The sequence below is a fragment of the Phyllostomus discolor genome, chromosome X (assembly GCF_004126475.2).
Source record: "Phyllostomus discolor isolate MPI-MPIP mPhyDis1 chromosome X, mPhyDis1.pri.v3, whole genome shotgun sequence".
Lineage (NCBI taxonomy): Eukaryota > Metazoa > Chordata > Mammalia > Chiroptera > Phyllostomidae > Phyllostomus > Phyllostomus discolor.
The window spans coordinates 30,546,488-30,571,332 of NC_050198.1; the positions used below are offsets into that span (position 1 = coordinate 30,546,488).

Below are 24,845 nucleotides of genomic sequence, written 5' to 3' on the forward strand. Positions count from 1 at the left end.
TTGATGGGACCCCTGGTGAAAATGAGTTTGACACCCCTGCTGTAGGGTGAGAAAATTTTAATGAGCTGGGGAAAAAATTTACTTTTAAATTGTTCTATCTGATGTTTTTCTAATTATACTATTAAATGACTGGAGTCATGCTAATGACAGAACTTGTTTTGCTAGGAAGCTTCAGATTTTACAATGTAGTTCAATTGCATTGTTCTGGGAAGCACTAGTCTACATACAAAGAAATATAAAGACTATAAAGAAAACTGTATGATGGTTTCAATATTCTTAGCATTATCCCACACTCAAAGCCTGTTAAAGGCTGTTGCAGGCCAGGAGAATCACAGACAGAGATCAAGTTTAAAGTGGCTCTTTTAACCCTACAGCACATAAAAAAAAAAAAAAACCTGTTGCTATGATTTTTAGACCCTATTTTGAAACTAAAGTTTTTCCAGCATCTAAATCATGGATCAGCAAAAACATTTTCTGTAAAGAGCCAGAGAGTAAATAGTTCAGGCTTGATAAGCAAATAGTTGCTCACTTCTGTCACAACTCCTCAGTTCTTCATGAAAACAGTCACAGAGAATATGCAAATGATGAACACAGTGTATGCCAATAAAAATTTTATTTACAAAACTGGCAGCGGCCCAGATTTGATCCAAAAGCCAGCTGTAATTTGTCAACTCCTGGCCTTACTGAAGCCAGAGAGGAATAGCTTCCACCCAAAAAACAACCTCTAAGTGAGGGAGAGAGACAAAGAACAGGATCATATTGTTCCCTTCTACTAACAGACAATACTTTTAAAATACAAAACAAGATTAGTTCAGCCAGTTAATCTTTTTATTTTAAGTTTTATAAAAAATACAGAAAAAGCTTTGAGAAAAATGTGTTAGATATCAGCAAAGGCAGGAAAACGTGGCTAGCTTTACAATATCAATCTAAACATATATACAAAGGCAAACATTAAGTAGGATGCTAGGGAAAGATAGCACTTTGGGGTCTAACTTCAGTTTTCCTTATTGCACATAAAAGTTGCTGATAATTCCAAGTCTTCACTTTTTCACAGTTAAACATATTTTAATGTTATTTTGTATAACATACTATAATGTTAATTTTATAAAACCACCAGTTTGCCACTGCTGAATGGAAGTAGAAGACAAAATTCTCCTCAATTATGGTATGTAATCTGTACAAAAAGAGGTCACATCATCTATGTTAAATTCATTTTATTCTATTTTAAAAATTGCTTTTCAGCTATTAAATGAATATCAGTGGCCTTCCCATTTAATAATTTTAACAAATGTAAGACTTGTAAGTAAGAAGTACCAGATGTATTTTATGTAAAAAAGAAAAAGACAACCTAGAAGGAAGTGACCCTACTATGAAGTCACACTTTGAACGACTGATTTCAGTGATGAATTCTAAATCCATAAACTTAACACCCACACAGCTGAAAAATTATTCATCTCTTTCTCCAAAGCCTACAACTGGAATAATCACAACAAAACTCAGTCCCTAAATGTCCATGTAATTAGACAGTCATCCAGTAGCAGTGGGATGTTAACTTTTTTTAAGTGCTTCAGACAGAGATGCAGCGTTCTTCATGCTATTTACATGTCCTTTTCTATTGAGTTCCCCTAACATACAGGCCCAGATCATTTTCCACTGGCCAAGATTCTAGCTGATCATGATATCTGGCAATTCTCTTAACCCTTTTTAAAAGGCAGACATCAGAATGACAAGGTGGCCTCTCCCAAGCTCTCGCGTCTGTTTCAGACCTTTTCAAAAGGCAGCAGAACAGGCAGACCTTCTCATCTCCAAGGCTCAAGTAGCAGAAAACTGGCTGCCTATGTGTTTGTTGCATGTAGGCCATGGTTATAGTATACCCTGCTTACAAAAAGAAAACCTACATCAAAAACTTTGGTTTTACTCTTTACAATTTCTGCTAGCACTGGGTAACAATACAAGATGTGTTTGTTAGTTTTTAAAAAAATTCTACTTATGAAAATTGAAACTGGAAAATACGGTTTACTTCTAAATCTTATTTTGAAAAGATTGTCAAAGATCCTACTTGATTTTTCTGGTTAGACACATTGGTTTCTAGAGTATTTCTCTGTATATTGTATTTACCAGCTTTTAGAAAGGGGTACGGTCTTTTCAGGTATCAAGGTATCAGTGTAAAAGCAGCATTCAAATGGGTTGTTTCTAAATTCTAACTCTTGACCACTGGATTCCTTCAACTTACTGTGTCAGAACGTAGCAAATTACACTGGCAAGTCAGATTCCCACTTTATAAACAACAGAAGAGATCAGAACTCAATTGATATCCGTCTAAAACTTCTGACAGACTAGCTCCTACACTAACTCATCTACAGAATCAACACCAAAGGCAGGCACAAAGCTTGTCGAGTTCCCCATTTCTGAAGTGGAATAAAAAGTCCCTTTATTGAATCAGCAAGGTAAGTTTACAGCAACACTCATTCCAGATTACGTTTGACAGCATGGTAAAATCAGCTTTCTGATTCACCTCTTAGAACTCACAATGGGTACCAAGGTAAATTCCCAAGCAGATGATTTCCTCTCTGAGTTGCTCAGCTGCCCTGTCACCAATGTCTAAGTGTATCAGTAGTGTTTCTACATTCAGAAATGATTGTTCACATTAAATATCTGACATGATTACAGTAACTTCAACTATGGGCAGAGAAAGGAAGTGATATGATGGAAGTAGGGGAAGGACATGAAACAGACTGAAATGTTCATAGATAGCTAAGATAGCATTTTTGTTTTTTTCTAAAATTTCATTTGTCAACCAAACCACAGAGTACATTTTCAGGTGTAGAGATCACAGCCTAAAGACCTCCTTGCTGTTTATTTGGTGAAACATGTGATGTCACAGTGTGATTTTTGGCTGCACGGCATCAATGCTTATTTGTCCAGTCACCCCACTCAGTTAAGCTCAGTTAAGACAAAACTCCCCTTTTCCCACAAACGGAAGGAAAGATGACAGGTTTTTAATCCTCTCCTTATACATACACTGAAGTCATCCTTCTCTCCCTCTCATGCTCTAAGGTTTTCAAATGGGAGCTTTATTTCAGCTGTGCTTTATGGAGTACATTCTTGGGTTCTGCAAATATTAGCACGAAACTCCCTCACAGCTACCCAGTCTGTATTACTGATGAACACTCAGTTTGTTCCACATAACTAATGATTTTTTAACTTAATTTGCTAGGCCATTCTTTAACATTTCAAGTAGGGTCCACTGCAAGTTCTAGACTAAAAGTTCTTAACCCTAGCTCCAGATTAGAATCCCTGAGGATACAAAACAGCATGGAAGCCAGGCCCCACTCTAAACCTACTGAATCTGGATCTCTGAGGGTAGGCTCTTATACTGATATTTTTTTAAATGGGCCAAAAAATCCTAATGTGCAGCCAACATTGAGAACAGCTCTACAACATTTGACTCTGCTGAACTGTAACCACCCCACCCCAACCCAACACAAATATGTTCACAAGATGACTTGGGATTACCCTCTGAGAGGAACTTTGTTTACTTGGATATACCATTACTCAGCAGTGTCAATCTTGTTTATGCCAGATTGACAGCAGATAGTCTTCAGTTAGATAGTTTCTGGGCCTGGTGGCACCCTACTTTTCACCACCCAGAATAGGCATAATGCTTCTATAGGGGGAAACATAGCATTAGGCATGTTTAGATTTTTTTATCCAAACTTACAAAGCCCATGGATGACCATCAAATAAAAGTGGATGTTAGTGTAGATAGAAAGGGGAATAAAAATTATTCAGTTCTATTATATTGAACCACATTAAGTCATTTCTCTTAAAATGAATAACAGAAATTTCATATGACTAATAAATTTTTCTTGGCTTACACAAACTATCAACTGAAAAACAGTGTGAAACACTGTCTTATTTAAAATTAACCATTAGAAATATGAGTTAAAAGGTTAAATGGCTGATTCATGATGGGAGCATTAAGACCTGGCCACTATTTTGTCTGCTGTAGTAAGAGAAATGCCTACATTTAGTGAAAGCACTTTTTAGAAACTGGGTTTTCAAATGTAATAGCACTGAAGCACAAAGACAAAGGGGAGAATCTCCAACTTGGTTTCCAAGAGTTCTCTCAGTATTTTCACTTACTACAGGTGTGGGCAGGTAGAATATCTCACCCACAAGAGAACTCAAACTGAAATCCTAAATTTGGAACCACACTCACACATGAAGTTGGTGCAAGCCTCCCCAAATACCAAGAAAATTACCTTTCTCTACATGGCACTCAGTGTCAAGACATCTATATTCTTAATCTTAAGAGTAGACAGAACCTTCTACTGGACTGAAGAAAGCTTAACTTTCCACTGGTTCACCTCTGATTCTTCAGGTGGCCACTGAAATCTCATGCATTTATTAGCCTGAAGTTTGGAATTCTATCCAGTCTTTAGAACACTACCTTGTATTTTCTTTATATTTATTTATTTTTCACAGTGAGTTCTTCCCTCTGAATACTAACCTATTGCTTTTAGAGTTCTTACTGCCTTTTCTTCCCCAGATCAAAGCACTCCACAAATTTTGCTGTCTTCCAAACCCACAGTAGATATCTCAGTCCCATTCATCATGTTCCAAGCAGTCAGCTCATATAGCATCCCTGAAGAATTGACTGATTTTTGTAGTGATATCATCATCAGTTTCTAAACGTTTTCTCCTGCCTTCAGGTTAATTACAAAACAACAGTATAACACTATTTTGCCTTTGGTTTCAAACATTTCAGTAACTTCTTCTTTATGGAAATTTCCAAAGAAGGAATTACAATTCTTTCCCCCATGTTGAAATGTTGGTGGATATATTTTCCAATCTTCAGTCTAGAGGAAACACAGGTAGCAAAAGAAGTCAAAAATCCTGAGATGAGGTTGGTATCACACAGCCCTCGTGGCCACAGCCTGCACTCAAATTGCCTTCTCATGTTTTCTGCCCCATTCAACACCAGCTTCCCCTAAATCCTTGGAGGTCCAATCTCACTTGCCTTCCTTCGAGATCTTTCTTCTAGCCTGTTCTCCCCTCTCTTGATATTTCTACATCCAGCTGGATTTTCACTGCTATGTGTAGATATGAAGCCTCTCCTGGGAGGGATTCCCAGCACCTACCACACCTTGTTCAGGTACCGCAGGTGAATGAATTAAGAGACCAGTAAAGCATGCGATTGTTTTTTGTTTGTTTAACTCAGAACAGCACACTACTATGTGAAGAAGTGGGAATAGGTCTGCATTTGTGTTGATTTAAGATACACTTGAGCCCCACCATCTGTATCTTGGTTAAATTTTAAATGTTAAGATATCTTCAGACCTCAATAAAAACAGAAGCATTAGTTCCACTCAGTCACTGCCCCACCTCAAACAACACTGGAGCATGCAGCCAGCCCCACACCACTGAAGGGTCTACCCCATTGCTTCAGGGTTTGGGGGGAAAGTCATGCATTATCCTCCAGGGGAAAAACTAGGCGGGTGCCCCAGCTTGAGACCTTCTGGTCTCCCATTCCTAGGTCTCGTTCCAACACCTCCTCAGAGCTGCTCTTTGTTCTTCGACTGCCCTCTAGGCTCATGGAGGCTGTGTGGGAGCCTGAGGAACCATTGGCAGTCACTGTGCTGTCCCCATAAGTCAAGGTGAGGTCACCCTCAGTCAGGATGAAATCAGAGTCTTCCTCTCTCAGTGGCTCTTGGTTCTGAAAAGTGCAACAAACAACAATAACAACAAATTTAAGACTGGAATCTTCCAGAGCTCCAGCCAACTCCAACCTCAACTCCAAATCTGAAACTGAGGATCTTGAAACTTGTCTGCCTTGAGCCTCTGGCATGATAACTGAATGTAAACTATAGAGTGCTATTCAATGTATAGCACTGTTGCCTGAACTAGGACTTGAAAAATCAGAAAGCAGCTATGATTTTAAATGCCTGACAGTTTGTGACAAAAAAGGAAGAAAGGGAAACCAGCCTGGAGTTTTAGCTTCCCAGCCCACAAAGAAAGGAAGGACTAAGTTCACTGGGCAAACTTGAAAATAGGTTTCAGTTCCTCTCTTCTCTGAGAAGGTCTTCTGGGCGGGGTTCCTGCTCCACACAAACCATCCTAAACCCATCTGGTTTACATTTGAAATACTATTTGCCCTCATCAGCAATGGAAGAAAGAGGACAAACCATTATTAGGATTTCTTTCCTATCCCCACAGAAAAACCCTGATGGGAAATTCTCAAGTAGATGAAGCAAGTGACACAGAGGGAGGGTACATTTTCTTGAGCATCTATTATATGCCTGCCAGGAATGTCACATAAGCTCTCATTTGGTCCTTACCCCTCTTCTGTGAAGGGTGCAAACACTTGTGTCACAAAGCAGAAAATCTGAGCTAAGAGAACCTATGAAACTTGCTCAAGGTTGTCTAGCTGGTAGGAAGCAGGGTTTGGGTTTATGCTGCCTCCAGACTGCTTATAACCACATAAAGGATATGAAAAGTCACCCAATTAGCAAGAGTACTGGCATGGTATCTCATACTAAACAGCAGTTGTAGCAAAACAGACCAAGCTGAGCAAGGCAGGTGTGAGCCAAGTGGCAGCCACTTGAAACAAAGATGGCAGGGAGAGTGTCAGGAAGCAGCGTGAGGCCAAACACAACTTTTCACTCCCCAATGTGTTCAACAAGCCAAAAAACAAGGGGTGGTGTGCTCCCCTACCCCCACTGCACAGCTGCCAAAGACTGTAGACTTCCTTCTTAAATGGCAAACAGTTTTAAAAACTGCCCTTTTCTCTCCTATTTCCTATCTACCCTTCAAAGCATATCTGAAGTCCTGCATCCTGTCCTCTACACAAAATGGTCTCCTTGGTGTAGGACCTGAACTTGCCTCTCTGGCAGCCTCATGGCCCTCACTCAGTCATGCTGCCCAAGTCCACAGGCAGATTCTTCTATGTCCATGCCTGGATTCCCCATCTAGATAAGGAATCACCAAAGGGCAGTGACCTCCTTCTCCTTCTCTCAGCACCCTTCCTTGGGGTGCTTAACTTGTAGTAGTTGCTAGATGAATGTCTGTTAAAGGCAGTGACCTAGGGAGGACTCCTGGGTTCTCATTACCTCACTTCTCCTGTCCTAGCCCATCTCTGTGCACTTACTGGTGACAAGCACATTTCTGTTCTCTGCTGTGTTTCTCAGTGATGTTGATTTCTCCAAACTCCACAGTCTGACTCCACTTAACCAATGCTCCATCTTTTTTAACAGGCAAGCATGCAAACTCCTCTTGCTTGCTGCCTCAGTTCCTTACTGGATTGAGGCAGGATGCAAATGTGTAATTAACTAAGAGTCTTCTAGTCAAGCAAAGGGAAATTGTAAAACTCGCTCCAAACTCCCCCAATTTCCTCCTGTCTGTTACTGTTTAAAATGTTCTGAAACTCATGTCTTCCCTGATAGTTTTCTTAACAACAAATGACATCATGTTCCCTATTTTAGCACGTTCCATTTCTCCAATTCATACTTGTGCTAAATATTTTTGTTCATCTCTGTCAAAACACCTCTCCCAGGACTCTTAGCACCCAAATTTCAGGAGGAGACTCTTCAGCACATATTTCATGCTAAGTTTGAAGCCTCACAGGGAAAGAGGAATCTGAGAAAACTGCATTTGAGGGTAATTCTGCACAGAGGAAACACAGTTGGAGCCCTGTATGGCCTCCTTTGACCCCTTGCAGTGGGAAGCAGGGGAGAAATTCACCAAAAGGACAAAAGAGAAGGTTGATCCATTCCATTATGAAATTCACAAGCCCATACAAATGGTACCCAAGGAAAGGTCATTCAGAAACAAGGACATAGTAAAACCCAGGGGAGAGGGATCTTCAAGAGCTTAATGAAAGTTGTATGCAGATGATGAAGTCAGTCTACTCCCTTGAATTCTAGATAACAGGATCAACAAAAGTTTGATTAAGCTGTAGGTCTGTATAATTATATAACTAGCTGTCCACTGCAGGGTGCTATGAAAATGCAGCCTACAAACAAGTGTATTGTGGGAACATAAACATTTTAAATAACCAGAGTTTGTTTTTGTAAGTGGATTACATTTTCTATGCAGATAATAAATTTAAGCAGTTTGGAATTAGTGGAAATGGTGAATAATGAACATTTTAGATATCTCCCAAATAAACGTGATGTACAAACACCATATAGATAAGTGAGGACCACACAACAGCATGTCAAATAGCCATGACAGTGGCCCAGTCCAAGACCATCACCCATCTGTGGGTAGGCCCTCCAGTATCTCCCATTTGGGTTCCTCAGTTAAGTTTTCAAAGACTCTTTGTTCCCACTCTCTCTCTCTCTGGAGCTCACTGAGTCTCTGGAGCTCACTGAGACTCTGGTCAGGACTCCAGTCACAAAACAGCAGCAGAAGGATAGAGGGTAATTCTTCCTTGTAGCGTAAGTCACCCCATCTTGGGCTGATTGTGGGGAGTCATAGCCCAAACATTACCCAAGAAAGCAAACCTTGAGTAGGCTGTCAAATTGGTAACGGAAGTACTACAGTTTAAGTTTCTGAAAGCTTACCGAGCTTATGCTGAATTCAAACTAGGTCAGATGCCCATAATCAATGAGCAAGGAAATAGCTGGTAAGCATCAAATTAGATAAGGTTTTCATAAAGTTTTAATAGTGGGTTAGTTCTCATACTATTACATAGACATGAAAAGTGACCATTATAAAACCTAATTAAGATGAAAGGCTTTAGAAACTGTTTAAAAGAGACTAGAGCCTGGAGACAAAGAAACCTGCAAAGCCAACGAAACATAAGATTGAAGGGTGTAATCAGTTGGAGCTTCAATAGTGTGATATATGGTGATTCCAGGCAGTGCCTGCCCTGTTTCTGAAGATTAAAAAAATTCAAATGACCCACACTGTCACTTTAGACACAGGTCCAAACTGAGCAAACTATTCATATTCAGGGGGAAAAAAGCAGCGTTATTAAATAAGCTATCAGCAGGATTAGAAATAATAATACTAACTTTTCAACCTACTGATCTAGTTGTTCAATCAGATCAACCAAATCCAGTGTTCTTTCTACCACATAATAGCTGCTGATGTTCAGGAGTCCCATAACCCTGGTAAAAGTTTTCTCTGTTGCTGTGCAAAATGTATTAAGCATATGTAAGCTGGCCATTTGTAATTATCTTATTGGAGAAGCAAAATCTGTGAATTTGGAGGCTGAAAAGGAATGCAGCCCTAAATGTACTTACATCATACACCTGGGGACTGGTCAGACATCGAGCCAGCAAGCCACACCAGGCTGGGAGAGTGTTGGTTAATGGGGGGCCACTGTGTGTGAGGATGGGCTTCAAGTAACTTTAAAAAGAGAGTTAAGGAAAAATGTCTGCAAAGAAAATACACACCCAACAAAATGTGTTTGGAATTCCCAACAACTAAATCATCTGACATTCTACCCACAAAAAGCCTCTTTCCCCCATTGTACCAGTACAATACAGAAAATACAGGCATACCTTGATCTACTGTGCTTCTCTTTATTGCACTTCACAGATGTTGCAACTTTTTACAAGCTGAAGGCAAGATCCTCCACCAGCAAAAATATTATGACTCCTTTCTTGTGGTGGTCTAGAACTGAACCTGTAATATCTCTGAAGTATGACAATACTTGTAGTACACAACAATTTGAATCAATTATCATTTTATTTATTAGTTTTTTTAGAGAGAAAGAAACAGAGGAACAGTAACATGAATGTGAGAAAGAAACATTGATCAGCTGCCTCTTGTACATGCCCCAGGAACAAACCTGCAACCTAAGCATGTGCCCTGACCTGGAATTGAACCCACAACCTTTCGCTTTCCTGGCCGACACCCAACCAACTGAGCCACATGGGTCTCAACCTGAATCACAGATTAAATTATGCTCCATCAGCCTTTAGAGTTAACTTAATTCTCTCAGGTTGGTGGTTACCAATTTTAAGTTAAAAAGATTATTTGGTTAATTAGAATACCCTTCTCCCTTCTTTTATGTTCAATGAGAATTTTGTTTTCAATCAGCATTCCAGCTTTTGACATACAACCAGCTCACATCTTAGAAACAGGAGATAGTTCACCTGGAATGAAGGAAGATGTTACAGCCCCTGTGTCCCTCTGCCCAGGGTTCTCTGTAAGGACTCTTGTTAAACCACTCTGCTCCGAGGTCACATGATGGAAATGGTCAAGGTGGAAAGGACCTTAGATGTAACCTGGAGCTATACTACAAAGGAGGAAACTCAGACTTAGCAAAGTGAAATGATTTCACTAAGGTTGCTCAGATTTAAATCTCCCAACTTCCCATATAGGACTATTCACCATCGACATTTTGGGCCAGATCATTCTTTGTTATCAGGGGCTGTTCTGCATTGTAGGATGTCTGGCAGCATCCCTGGTCTCTACCCACAAGATGCCAGTACCACCACCACCACCACCCCAGGTGTGACAATAAAAATGACCCCAGACATTCCCAAATGTCCCCTGAGAAGCACACTCACCCTTGGTTGAGACTACTATTCTAACATAAAGGTTAGCTATTATGTAGAGAGATCAGGGTTTGTCAGTGTGTAGATATTTGTGCTGCCAAATGTATGACACTGTGTTGGAAGCATGATGAAGCACATGTTATATTAATGATAGACCCATGACCTGATACCCACAGCCTAAGCACTATACAGAAAAGGTGAAGACTCAACATGGCTACTTCAAAAGCAGAAATAGCCAAAAGGGACTTTAAAGGAAGGTGAGAATGTGTCACAACCACCTGTACCCAAATGAATGACTACTTCAAGCATCATCAATTCCTGTCTTCATTTAGCACAGCACAAGAAAGAAAAGGCTTCTTTATAGGAGAAGGCACAAGGGAGACCCAGAGGCACACTTCTAGTTGGAAATTATTCAACAAAGAAGAATGTGTGGGCTCTGGTGAAATTCTTTTTTTTTTAATCCTCACCTGAGGATATGTTTATTGATTTTGGAGAGAGAAGGTTAGGAGGGAGGAGGAGAGAGGTAAAGGGGGAGGGAGGGAGAAAGGGGAGAGAGAGAGACAGAGAGAAAGATATTAGTTGCCTTCCATACGTGCCCTGACTGGAGATTGAACCCGCAACCTTTTGGTGTACAGGAAGATGCTCCAACGAACTGAACCACCCAGCCAGACTGCTGAAATTCTTTACAAACTGAACAAACTCCCTTTGACACCTATCCTCTAACTGCATTCCTAGGAACAGCCTCTACAGGCCTATCAGTTCTCCTGTACCTTTAATTCAGAAGCTGAAAGCAATTGGATTTCCAGAATGACTAATATAAGAGTCACAGGGGAACTCAGAGGCTACCTCTCCGTTTCCTGCCTCAGGCAGTTAAAGACAACTGCCCCTCTTCCCCAAATACAGAAAAGCCTCTAATAACATCTTTAAAAGAGAAAAAATCACATAGAAAATTTTAAAAATTCAGATTGTTGGAAGGGAAAAAATGAAATATCAAGTCTCTCCCACTCTGTGGTTTAGTTAATTACCATTACAACTGTATAGAATACATTTTTCTCCTATTTCTTGATTTATAAACTTTAGTCAGGTGCTTTTAACTGCTTCCTATGAAGGGTGGCAAATTTAATTCATTTACACTCCTGCCTCAACTTTTTTCCTTTCTAATTTTTATTATAATTAATTTTATAATGCAGATATATAAAATTTGCATTTTATTTTATAATTAATAAGTAAATCTCCTATGCTTTGTCTATGGATTGAATCTAAATGTTAAAAAACAATGAGCAGCATTTGTAATAAGGTGGTTAGAACACTATTAAAGGAAGGGTAATACAATGTCATTTAAACTTTGTTAGAGTAGAATATTTGAGTGTCTTACTAAATAAAGGATCTTCTTTAAATTTCTTTTTGATCTTGCTCACTTCTTCTGGGTTATAACAAATCACTGCTTCTTCAACATTGTCCCATTAGTTGGATTTTGTTTTGTTTGATCCTTATGTTGTTTTTTACCCCTTCTTACACTGTCTGCATGGTGCTGAACTTTATGAATTCTTCCGTGCCAAAAAACCACACTCACTTTTTTTTGCTCAATTTTGATTAGTTTGGGTATAGAATTCCAGACTCAGACTTTCTCTTTTCATCCTAGAACTCTGATAATGCACAACAGTATGCTAACATTCAATTTTGTTATCCCAAATGGCCGAATTTCCTTCATTTTTAAACCTGAATAATACCCCATTGTATTCATACACATTTTCTTTATTCATTCATGCATTGACTGACACTTAAGTTGTTTCCCTATTTTGACTACTGTGAATAATGTTGCTATGAACATACAAGTACAGGTAACAAAAGCGATTATCCATTTTTTCTAGGTTGTCAGATTTTTGGTGTATAATTATTTATAGCAGTCTCTTTTGACCCCTTGTATTTCTGTGGTATTAGTTGTAATGCCTACTTTTTCATTTATTATTTGTTTAAAATATTTTATTGATTATGTTAGTATGGTTGTTCCAATTTTCCCCCTTTGCCCCTCTCCACTTGGTATCCCCCATTACCTCCAGCAGTCCCCACCTTAGTTCATGTCCATGGGTTGTACATATAAGTTCTTTGGCTTCTCCATTTCCTATGTTATTCTTAGCACCCTCCTGTCTATTCTGTACGTACTAATTTGTACTTCTTAATCCCTGCACCTTTCCCCCCATTTTCCCTTTCACCCTCTCAACTTACAATCTTCCAAATGATCTCCATATCTACAAGTCTGTTTTTGTTATGCTGGGTTTTCTCGGCTTGTTTTTTAGATTCAATTGTTGGTAGTTAAGAATTTACTGCCATTTTAATGTTCATAGTTTTGATCTTCTTTTCCTTAAATCCTTTTAACATTTAATGTAATAAGGGCTTGGTAATGATGAACTCCTTTAGCTTTACCTTCTCTGGGGATCACTTTATATGCCCTCCCATTCTAAATGAAAGCTTTGCTGGATAGAGTCATCTTGGATGTAGGTCCTTGCCTTTCATGACTTCAAATACTTCTTGCCAGCCCTTTCTTGCCTACAAGGTTTCTTTTGAGAAATCAGCTGAGAGTCTTATGGGTACTCCTTTATAGATAACTGTCTCCTTTTCTCTTGCTGCTTTTAAGATTCTCTGCTTATCTTTCATCTTGGGTAACGTAATTATGATGTGCCTTGGTGTGCATGTTTTGTTATGTAGTATCTTCATTTGTCTCAAGATATTGTTTTGATTTCCCTTCTGATTTCTTCATTCTTCCATTGGTTATTGAAGAGTGTATTGCTTAGTGTCCACCCACTGATTGTTCTGTTCAGGAATGTGTTATTTAATGTATATATATATATATATATATATATATATATATATTTGTAAAGTTTCCAATTTTCCTCCTGTTAATCAATTTGAGCTTCATACCATTGTGGTCAGAAAAGATACTTGATATGATTTCACTCTTCTTAAATTTTCTAAGACTTGTTTTGTGATTTTGTTTTACTTTTTTTAAAATTTTAATCATGGCTGAAGTACAGTTTTCTCCCTTTTACTCCCAATTCAGCCCACTGTTTTGTGATCTGATATATAGATCTATCCTGGAGAATATTCCATGAACACTTGAGAAGAATATACATTTTGTTGCTATTAGATGGAATGTTATGTGCATGTCTATTAGGTTAATTTGATCTAAAATGTACTTCAAGTCCAATGTTTCCTTATTGATTTTCTATCTGGATATTCTCTCACTGTTGAAAGTAGAGTATTAAATGCTGACAAGAATCAACTTCTTAGCCCTGGCTGGCGTAGCTCAGTGGATTGAGCGCGGGCTGGGAACCAAAGTGTCCCAGGTTTGATTCCCAGCCAGGGTACATTCCTGGGTTGCAGGCCATAACCCCCAGCAACCGCACATTGATGTTTCTCTCTCTCTCTCTCCCTCTCTCCCTCTCTCTCTCTCTCTCTCCCCCCTCCCTTCCCTCCCTAAAAATAAATAAATAAAATCTTAAAAAGAAAAAACACAGCAAGTTTAAAAAAAAAAGAATCAACTTCTTATCACTTTAGCATTTTGTCACCCTCCTGTGAACTCTCTCCAATTTTCTCTATATCCTTTCTAAGCCCAGTGAGTAACATGCATTATGGACTACAATGTAGATGAAGTTCTTATGGCTTTGAGATTCCCTGGGGGGGTCTATTTCAGTTAACAGCAAACAATAGCAAACAGTACTTTAAACCATCTTTTTAACTGAGAACAAATAGAAAAGCTGGGCAAAATAACACAAGAAAGGACACAATAAAATCTTCTGCTTAATGGCATCAGAAAGCTACCATGGCAATGAAGAGAGACAGAATCTGGGAGAAGAAACCCAAGAGGTGAGCCTGGAACTTGTTAAGCCACATTTTCCCTACAGGCACCTCAGCAACTGAACAGAGCATCTGGATGACTCAAAAAGATAGTACATCTAACAAAAACTGTTGTCCAAGGCCTTCTGAGGACAACTACATAAACACCCTAGGCTCTAGGGCAGAACTCTAGAAAAAAGGCTAAACAGAAAACAGACTAACCCTTCCCAGTAACTGAAGCCCAGCTTCAAATCACCTTCATTCCTGATTGGACTAAAGTGATCCGCAATTGCTAATGCAGCAAACCTACTCACTGATGTCAGTAAGTTAAATTATCTCTGAAAAATGATAATCCCATCTAGAGCATCTCAAATTATATCTATACTTTTTCATTGCCCATGTCTGTCACTAAAAAAAAGATGCAAAAAAGAAAAAATAACACAGGAAAAAGATAACACAGGAAATTGGCTTCATGACTTTGGGGTAGACAAAGGCTTCTCAAACAGGACACAAAAAGTACTAACCAGAATAGAAAAGATCAATAAATTGGATGAAGACCTTTTGTACATCAAGATTCTGTTTAAAAGTGAAAATCAAGTCACAAGTAGAAAAGTTATTTTTATCACATATAATTAGCAAAATACTAAGCCCAGCAAGTGATATGATTATATATATATATATATATTCTCCAGAATATATGAGGAACGCTTACAAATTAGTGAGAGAAAGGCAGACAACCCAAAAGAAAAATTTTTGGGAGACTGGAATAGATGCTTCATAAAGGAACATACCAAGTACTCAGTAAATCTATCCAAAAGTGCTCAAACTTATTAGTCATCAGACAAATGCAAATTAAAACCATCATGAAATGCCACTATAAACCCACTGGAATGGCTAAAATTAACAACGCTGACAAACCCAATTGTCAGTAAGGATATGAAGCAACTAGAACTCTCATACACTACAGGTACTTGTGTACAGAGGTACCATCATCTTGTAAAACTGTTTAGCACTTTTCTCTAAAATTGAACCAGTTCATGTCCTATGATCCAGCAATTTCATTCCTGGGTATATTCCCAACAAAAATGCATGTAAACATGAACCAAAAATCATGTATAGGAATGTTCATAGCACTATTCTTCAGCAGCTCCAAACCAGAAGCAATCTACATGTTCATCAACAGTAGATAAATAAATTATGACATATTCATACAATGAAATACCATATAACAATGAAAGTAGATGAACTAGAGGTACATGTGGCAACACGGATGAATCATACAAATGATGTCAAGTCAAATAAACCAGACACTAACATACATTATACACACATACATACATTCTATAATCCCATTTATGCAAAACTAAAAAACAGGTAAAACTATTAAGTATTGCTAGAAGTCAGGAGAGTAGGTACATTTAGGGAAGAGAAAGGGATAGTAACTGGGTTATGGCATGAGGAGACCTGGTAATTGCATGTTTCTTAACCTGTTTGGGTTAAATAAGTGTGTATATTTTGTGATAATTTACTGACTTATGACTTGTGTACTTTTCTACATGTATCTTATACTTCAATAAAAAATATGAAACATTTTTCAACTCTCCAAAGACCATATATAAGCTAGCTACATGCCTATTTGATCGCTATGTCAACTTAAGAAACCATAAAAGTTTAACTTTTTTGGTTGTTAATTCTCACTTGGGATCAAGTAAATCTACTATAACATAGTCTATTCTGCATGTCGCCCAGTTAAGGCCTGTATCAGATTTGGCTAGAGTTGATTCAGTTTTTAGAAATTAGCCTTCCAACTTCTGACCAAGATGGAGGCATAGGTAGATACATTTTGCCTTCTTGCACAACCAAAAGAAGGAAAACAACAAATTTAAAAACAATAAACAACCAGATCTGCCAGAAAATCGAACAGTATGGAAGTTCAAAAATCAAGGAGTTAAAGAAGAAACACTCATTCAGACTGGTAGAAGGGGTGGAGACCTGCAGCTGAAGTGCAGAGGATGCACAGCAAGGTGGTGGCTGGCAGACCAGTTGGCCCCACATTTGCATGTGGATAAACCGGGAGGAACAACCAGGAAGCAAGACAGACCATGCAACCCAGGGTTTCAGCATGGGAAAAGAAAGCCTCAGAACCTCTGGCTGTAAAATCCTGTAGGGGTTCTGGTGGTGGAAAAGACTGCCAGCCTCACAGGAGACCTCATTGAAGAGAACCACAGGATCCTGGAACATACACAAAACCACTCACCTGGGAATCAGCACCAGGAGGGTCCAATTTGCTTGTGGGTAGTGGGGGAAGTGACTGAGAGGCTGTCAAGAGCCAAGTGAGCACTGTTCCCTCTCTGACCCCTCCCCACATAGAGGGCACAATCCAGTGAAGTGAGTTACCCAGCCCTGACAAATACTTAACGATCTGCCTCTTAGTATGTAACAGGTGCACCAAGACAGAGAAATACAGCCCAAATGAAAGAACAGATCAAAGCTCCAAAAATAGAACTAAGTGATAAAGAGATAGCCAACCTATCAGATGCAGATTCAAAACATTAATAATCAGGATGCTCACAGAATTGGTTGAGCATGGTCGCAAAATAGAGGAAGAAGTGCAGACTATGCAAAGTGAAATAAATGAAAATGTACAGGGAACCAACAGGGAAGGGAAGGAAACCAGGACTCAGATCAATGGTTAAGACCAGAAGGAAGAAATAAACATTCAATCAGAACAGAATGAAGAAACAATTCAAAAAACTGAGGAGAGTCTTAGGAACCTCCAGAAGAACTTTAAACATTCCAACATCTGAATCATAGTGGTGCCTGAAGGAGAAGAGGAAGAGCAAGAAATTGAAAACTTATTTGAAAACACAACGAAGGAAAACTTCCCCAATCTGGCAAAGGAAATAGACTTCCAGGAAGTCCAGGAAGCTCAGAGAGCCCCAAAGAAGTTGGACCCAAGGAAGAACACACCAAGGCACATCATAATTACATTACCCAAGATGGAAGATAAGCAGAGAATCTTTTTTTTTTAACATGTAAAATTTTTTAAAGATTTTATTTATTTACTTTTAGAGAGGGAAGAGAGGGAGAGAGAGAGAGAGAGAGAGAGAGAGGGACAGAAACATCAATGTGCGGTTGCTGGGGGTTCTGGCCTGCAACCCAGGAATGCACCCTGGCTGGGAATCGAACCTGGGACACTTTGGTTCCCAGCCTGCACTCAATCCACTGAGCTATGCCAGCCAGGGCTGATAAGCAGAGAATCTTAAAAGCAGCAAGAGAAAAGGAGACAGTTACCTACAAAGGAGTTCCCTTAGGCTATCAGCTGATTTCTCAAAAGAAATCTTGCAGGCAAGAAGGGGCTGGAAAGAAGTATTCCAAGTCCTGAAAAGCAAGGACCTACATCCAAGATTACTCTCTCCAACAAAGCTCTCATTTAGAATGGAAGGGCAGATAAAGTGCTTCCCAGATAAGGTGAAGTTAAAGGAGTTCATCATCACCAAGCTGTTATTATATGAAATGTTAAAGGGACTTTTCTAAGAAATAGAAGAAGATCAAAGCTATGAAGAGTAAAATGACAACAAACTCAACTTTCAACAACTGAACCTAAAAACAAAAACAAGCTAAGCAAACAACTAGAACAGAAACAGAATCACAGAAATGGAGTTCACATGGAGGGTTATCTGTGGGGAGGGGCCAGGGGGAGAATAGGGGAAAAGGTACAGGGAATAAGAATAATTGGTATGTACAGAATAGACAGGGGGAAGTTAAGGACAGTATAGGAAATGAAGAAGCCAAAGAACTTATATATGTGACCCATGGACATGAACTAAGGGGGGGAATGCTGGTAGGATGCAGGTACAGGGTGGAGGGGAATAAAGGGGAGAAAAAAATGGGACAACTGTAATAGCATAATCAATAAAATATACTTATAAAAAAGAAAGGAAATTAGCCTCCCCACACTCCCCAAGCTCCACTTTCCTTCTTGACTACACCAATTCACCTACAAACATATACTTCCCTTGTACACAAACCTCTAAAGAACCACATGAGTCTACCAGGCTATGAGTGGACTAACATAATGATGTACAGATGTTCCTCTTGGCCAGAGAGATGCTCACCAGGACTACCTGTGGTTGAATGGTCACTGCCAGAGTCCCAAGAGAGGACTGATTACATTGTAGCAAGCACACATCTTGCCTTACTTATCAGAAGTCATTCACTGGCAACTCAACAAGAGGATTTCATCATCAATGTTTCAGGGAAACCAGGTAAAAGGATACTTGTGGTCAAAGCTGTACCACAGCCTGAATAGCCATGCACTCTCCTGCTTTGTCTGGTTTCCTCCAGTGGAATCTGGACCATCCTAGGAACAAATAAAACATGCTTAGTTGTAAAACAGGATTGAAATAAAGGGGAAAAGCTTTTTTAACCATAGTTTTAAATTATTTTGATATATATGAATCTAACATCCTGTACCACCAGAGTATCAAAGTTACGAGGACCAAAAAACCAGAATTTATTTATAAAGAAATATGTATTTGTTCTTACATATTTAAACTTAAGTCACCTTCAAAGTACTCTCCATTTGATACAATGCACTGATTGCAATGTTTTTCCCACTGCTCAAAATCATTTTTGAAGTTGTCAATTTTGATACCTTTTAGTGCTTCTGCTATTTTATGTTTCACTTCTTTTACATCTGTAAACGTTTCTGTTTTAGAGCTTTTTTCATCCGGGGAAACAAAAAAAAAAGTCATTTGGGGCAAGATGGGGTGTGTAGGGAGGGTGGGGCATGGGGGTCATGCAATTTTTGGCCAAAAACCACTGAACACTCAGCATGTGTGGGCAGGTATGCTCATAAATCACCCATCATGAAATGAGCAAACACATTGAGTCTTCAAAAAAATTCACTGAAGCCATGAGTTTCAACCAAGATGGAGGCATAGGTGGAAATGCTTCACTTCCTCTCACAATTAAAAGAAGGATAACAACCAATCTAAAGCAAATAAACAACCAGAAGTGCCAGAAAACCAAACTGCATGGAACTCTGACAACCAAAGTGTTCAAGAAACATTCACCCAGACCAGTAGGAGTGGCAGAGTCAGGCAGCCCAGCAGAGAGGACAGGTAACAAGGCAGTGGACCATGTGGGTGAGGCAGGGCTAGCTGAATGGGAAACTAAAGACTCAAAGCTAGCTGTAAACTACTGCAGGGGTTGCCATGGCAGGAGAAACTCCCAGTCCCACAGGAGAGTTCATTGGAAAGTGGGGCTAGAATGGAGAAGTGAGCTAGCAGCATTGTTCCCTCTCTGACCACTCCCCCACAGACAGCACCAGCTTGCAGCAACTAGGGTTGTCATGCCCTGGTGAACACCTAAGGCCCTGCCCCCTTACAACATAACAGGTGTGCTGAGAGAAAGAAATATGGCCCAAATGAAAGAACAGATCAAAGCTCCAGAAAAAGAGCTAAGCAACAAGGAGATAGCCAACCTATCTGATGCAGAGTTCAAAACACTGGTAATCAGGATGCTCACCAAGATGATTGAGCTCAGTCACAAAATGAAGGCTATACAAAGCGAAATAAAGGAAAATATATAGGGAACCAACAGTGAACAGAAAGAATCTGAGGTTCAAATGAACAGTTTGGAACAGAGCAAAGAAATAAATATTCAACCAGAATACAATGAAGAAACAAGAATTCAAAAAAATGAGGAGAGGCTTAGGAACCTATGGGACAACTTTAAGTGCTCTAACATCTGAATTATAGGGGTACTAGAAGGAAAAGAACAAGAAGTTGAAAACTTATTTGAACAAATAACGAAGGAAAACTTCCCCAATCTGGGAAAGGAAATAGACTTCCAGGAAGTCCAGGAAGCCCACAGAGTACCAAAGAAATCGGACCCAAAGAGGAACACACCGAGACACATCATCAAGTTACCCAAGATTAAAAATAAACAGAGAATATTAAAAGCCACAAGAGAAAAGGAGAGAGTGACCTACAAAGGAGTTCCCATAAGATTCTCAACAGAAACCTTACAGGCAAGAAGGGGCTGGAAAGAAGTATTCCAAGTCCTGAAAGGCAAGGAACTCCATCTAGGATTACTCTATCCAGCAAAGCTATCATTTAGAATGGAAGGGCAGATTCAATGCTTCCCAGATAAGGTCAAGTTAAAGGAGTTCATCATCACCTAGCCCTTATTGCATGAAATGTTAAAGGGACTTATCTAAGAAACAGAAGATCAAAACTATGAACAGTAAAATGACAACAAACTCACAACTATCAACAACTGAACCTAAAAACAAAAACAGACTAAGCAAACAACTAGAACAGGAGCAGAATCACAGAAATAGAGATCACATGGAGGGTTATCAGTAGGGAGGGTCCATGGGGAGAATGGTGAGAGAAGGGTACAGGGAATAAAAAACATAATTGGTAGGCATGAAATAGATGGGGAGAGGTTAAGAATGGTGCAGAAAACAGAGAAGTCAAAGAACTTATATGTATAACCCACAGACATGAAGTAAGGTAGGGAAGGCTGGAGGGCTGGGGGGTACAGGGTGGAGGAAGGATAAAGGGGGAAAAAAACTGGGAAAACTGTAATAGCATAATAAATAAAATATACTTAAAAATTTACTGAAGCCAATTGCAGCCTCTCAGAGCAATGCCAGCCAGTGCACCGATACAGATGGGTTCCTATAACACTCACATAGAAGAGGGAGCCCGTACTACAAGGGATCTGCCCTCCAGAAGATAATTCTGTTTTGGGGGGTCCCTCTTTGTATATTGGGAGGATATATATATATATATATATATATATATATATATATATATTAAAAGATTTTATTTATTTATTTTTAGAGAGGGAAGGGAGGGAGAAAGAGAGAGAGAGAGAGACAGACAGACAGACAGACAGACATCAATGTGCGGTTGCTGGGGGTCATGGCCTGCAACCCAGGCATGTACCCTGACTGGGAATCGAACCCGTGACACTTTGGTTCACAGCCTGCACTCAATCCACTGAGCTATGCCAGCCAGGGCGGGAGGTAATATTTTTAAAGGAAATTGAATAAATCCAAAAGGCAGGCACATCAATCCCCAAAGTGAAACAACTTGGTTATACCTGTAGGTAGATCAACTCAAAGTAATACAAAATTTCTTTTGGCATTCTTATTGTAATTTTCCCTGAAGTGCCTTTCAGCAGATTATTTATTGTAAGGTATTCTAGACCCTAACAGGCCAAAATTGATTTACAGAGAATATTAAAGAAAGATTCTGTAAAACCAACTTTCTAGGTCCCCCAAAACTGGTCTGGGTAATCTGCAGTTTGTTGAATTTCCTGACAAACCAGCCAAAGACTCTTGCTGGTCCTGACCCAGGCACCTGCATTATGTTCCAGATCGTGCAGTAACTTTCCCTACCCAAGGTACATTAGGAAGATGGGGGTGTTGGGCAGGGGAAATGGAGCCAGAACTACAATTTCTGTTCTTTTATCTATCCTCACATGGTAAGTTCCTTTACTATTCCTCTCATGCCTCTTCAATTCAAACATCCCCATCGCTTAATTTTGAAAATAACTGGCAAAATCAAACATTCATTTGAGATTTAAGAAATCTGTTCTGTGCAAGTATTATGAGCAGGACAATTAATTTAAAAAGTGGATTGATTGCAGCAATTTCAGGGCGCAGCTAGGGTTCTATGTTGCTGGATGACAAGCTGAGAGGACAGACTGCTTGGGAAGCTCAGCCATTTTATCATAATTCTCTTGAATGTTATATGGAGAGGCAACTCTGCAAATGAGAGATAATCAGCAATCATCAAATAAAAGTTTAGCTACAATTACAAGTAGTTCTAAATCATAGTGGGTATAAATTCTACCCGTAATAGAAATACAGGTTCTAGGACTACTTTGAGACCTCTGAGAAGCTAAGCATATAGGCAAGTAGAGGGAGGTACATCAGCACGCATTATTTAATTTCCTAATATTTCCAATGGTGAAGATTATTTTTTAAAATGAAGTCCTCATGGTATTTAAGGAATGTTTAGTGACAAATACAGGATGAGGCAAAATAGGTTTAAAGTTGTTCATATGAAACATACTACAATAAATAATAATACAAGAATAAACTCTGTGTTTCACATACTCACAACTATAAACCTACTTTTGCTCCACCCTGTGTGGAAATGGCTTAGTTAAATGGGCCCTCCTATGGATGAGGAAATAAAAATGACATATTCTAGGAACTAACTTTATTTTACATTTTTATAACTCATGTGAAAGAAAGAGGGCACAGAAATATCTCCATTTGCAGACAACAATCATTCCGTTCAGGTAATTAACTGCTAGCCTAATGACAGCACTAGGGAAAGTGATAGGTTCTAAGCCCTCAGTTCTAAGTGTCTGCAGAATCTTACTGAAGAAAAATGAAAAAGGTAGTAAACATCATCAGGGAGGATACTCTAAACCATCAGGCACAAAACAAGTCCCCCAAAGCCAGTTTCATCTGCTCCTCTAAAACAACAATAAAAGTGATGAACCCCTACTCTGTCATCCTCACCTCTGCAAACCAAAATTCATTGTCATCAACTGGAACACTTAAGTTCTTGCCATCTCATGTCAAGGAAGTGACAGAACACTTACATAAGCCCCAAGAGGGACAATTAAAATAAGTAAAGCAAAGTAAATGCTGCTTTTTTAAAACAAACTAACAAAAGTTCTCAGCTGCAAAGAGATATGCCTGCAGTCCACAAATAAGATTAAGTAACTTCAGAAATGTAAGAAACCAAGAGATAGCCCTGAACAGGTTACATGAGGTAAATTCGGGGCAAATAAAAAGTGCAACATTATAAAAGGGGTGTTAAACAATTTCTTATTCCAAGAGATGGTGCCAGAAGCATGATTAAGTACAGGAGCAGCTTATATAAATCTATATAGGGTGGGGTTTGGGGAAATCAGGGAGGGTCTGTGGAACAGGGGTGATTTTGTAAGCTGACCCAGAAGATAACCAACTGCTTCACAACTTGATTTAGGCTGTTATTTATCACAAACAAGCCAGTGGAATCCTTCCTGTGGGATCTGAGCAGCACAGGACTGAGCAGGTGTCAGTGTGGGTGCAGGCTGACCATACAATGGTCAGGGCCCCCCTTCCCTGCTCCATTTGCAGATTCTTAGATTTCCATTCAAGTGCTACACCCATAGAAAAAGCAGGAACTTGCTCTGTCACCACACCCCTTCTCAAAACCTGCATTCCCACCAGGAGGGTTCACACCCCCATATCTTTAGCTCAGGCTGCTTGTAGCACCTGGAACACCCTGTTTACCCCTCACCTTCTGCTGCCCATGACACCTACCTGGCTAATTCCTATTCCCTTTTCAAGGCTGTGCACAAGGTTGTCTTTTCAGAGAAATGTTTCAAAGGCAAAAGAGCACTCCAAGAGGTCTAAGTGTAAACATCACAGTCTTTCTTAATAGACTGCCTGGTTCTAAATGCTAGCTCTATCCATGACTGTGTCATTGCCTTGCTGTGTGACTCTGGACAAGTTTAAACTGAAATATAATTGAAAGGCAAATACTATATAGTTTCACTTATAAGAGGAATCTAGTGAACAAAATAAACTAATGAGCAAAATAGAACCAGAGGCATAGAATCATGGAACAGACTGACAGCTGTAAGAAGGGAGGTGGGAAGGGAAACTGATTAAAAGAAGCTGAAGAGATCAGTTATAGAACATACATGTGTGACCCATGGACATGGATAATGGTGAGTGGACTTATTATGGAAGTTGGGGGCAGGCTGGGTGGAGGGAGGCAAAGGGGGAAAATTGAGACAATAGTAATAGCATAAACAATAAAATATTTTTAAGTAAATTAAATCAAAATAAAGAAAGAAATATAATTGATATATATCACCAGGCAAATTTAAGGTATACAATGAATTGATTTCACACATTTGTATAATGCAGTATAATTACCACAGTAGTGTTAACACCTCTATCAACTTAGTATTAACATTTATTTTTTGTGGTGAAAACAATTAATACCTAGGCTCTTAGCAACTGTGTATTTTATAATACAGCATTGTTGATATTTACTATGCTGCACATTAGATCTCCAAATGTTACTCATATTTTAGTTACAAGTTTAAACCCTTACACATCTCCCCAACTCCTCCAGACCCTGGTAACCACCATTCTATTCTCTGTTCTTGTGAGTTACATAAGGGATTTGTTTTTACTTTTTATTGACAATACCCCATCCTGAATTGGAACTCAGTTGCATTAATTCTGTCAAATCAATGATAGCTTAATTAGAAGATCTCTTAATATACATCCAGACTGATTGTTACTATTTTTCCATTTACTGAAATCTCACCAAACTCTTTCCAGGATCTGTTACCCACAAAGATGAAGTCAAAAGCCCCTTCTGAAAAAATACCACCAACTCTGCTTATTACCATTTTGTGGAGCATATAACAGTATCTATTTCTTCTACATTGACTAAG

At 39.2% G+C, this 24,845-nt stretch overlaps 1 protein-coding gene across 3 annotated transcripts in view; it reads right to left on the reverse strand.

Moving 5' to 3' along the window:
* Nucleotides 1-810: 810 nt before the first annotated feature.
* The window catches only part of SLC9A7 (solute carrier family 9 member A7), a 181,981-nt gene continuing 157,946 nt past the window's right edge, over nt 811-24,845 (reverse strand). For 2 of the 3 annotated variants that reach the window (XM_028522564.2, XM_036016617.1), the window contains exons 15-17: nt 18,629-18,711; nt 9,252-9,357; nt 3,210-5,719 (exon numbers count right to left, since the gene is read on the reverse strand). In XM_028522564.2, coding sequence (XP_028378365.1) covers nt 5,468-5,719; nt 9,252-9,357; nt 18,629-18,711 — 441 coding nt within the window. In that variant the 3' untranslated portion in view covers nt 3,210-5,467. Of the gene's footprint in view, nt 5,720-9,251; nt 9,358-18,628; nt 18,712-24,845 lie in introns of all 3 variants that reach the window. The other variant, XM_028522566.2, reaches the window with a different exon arrangement.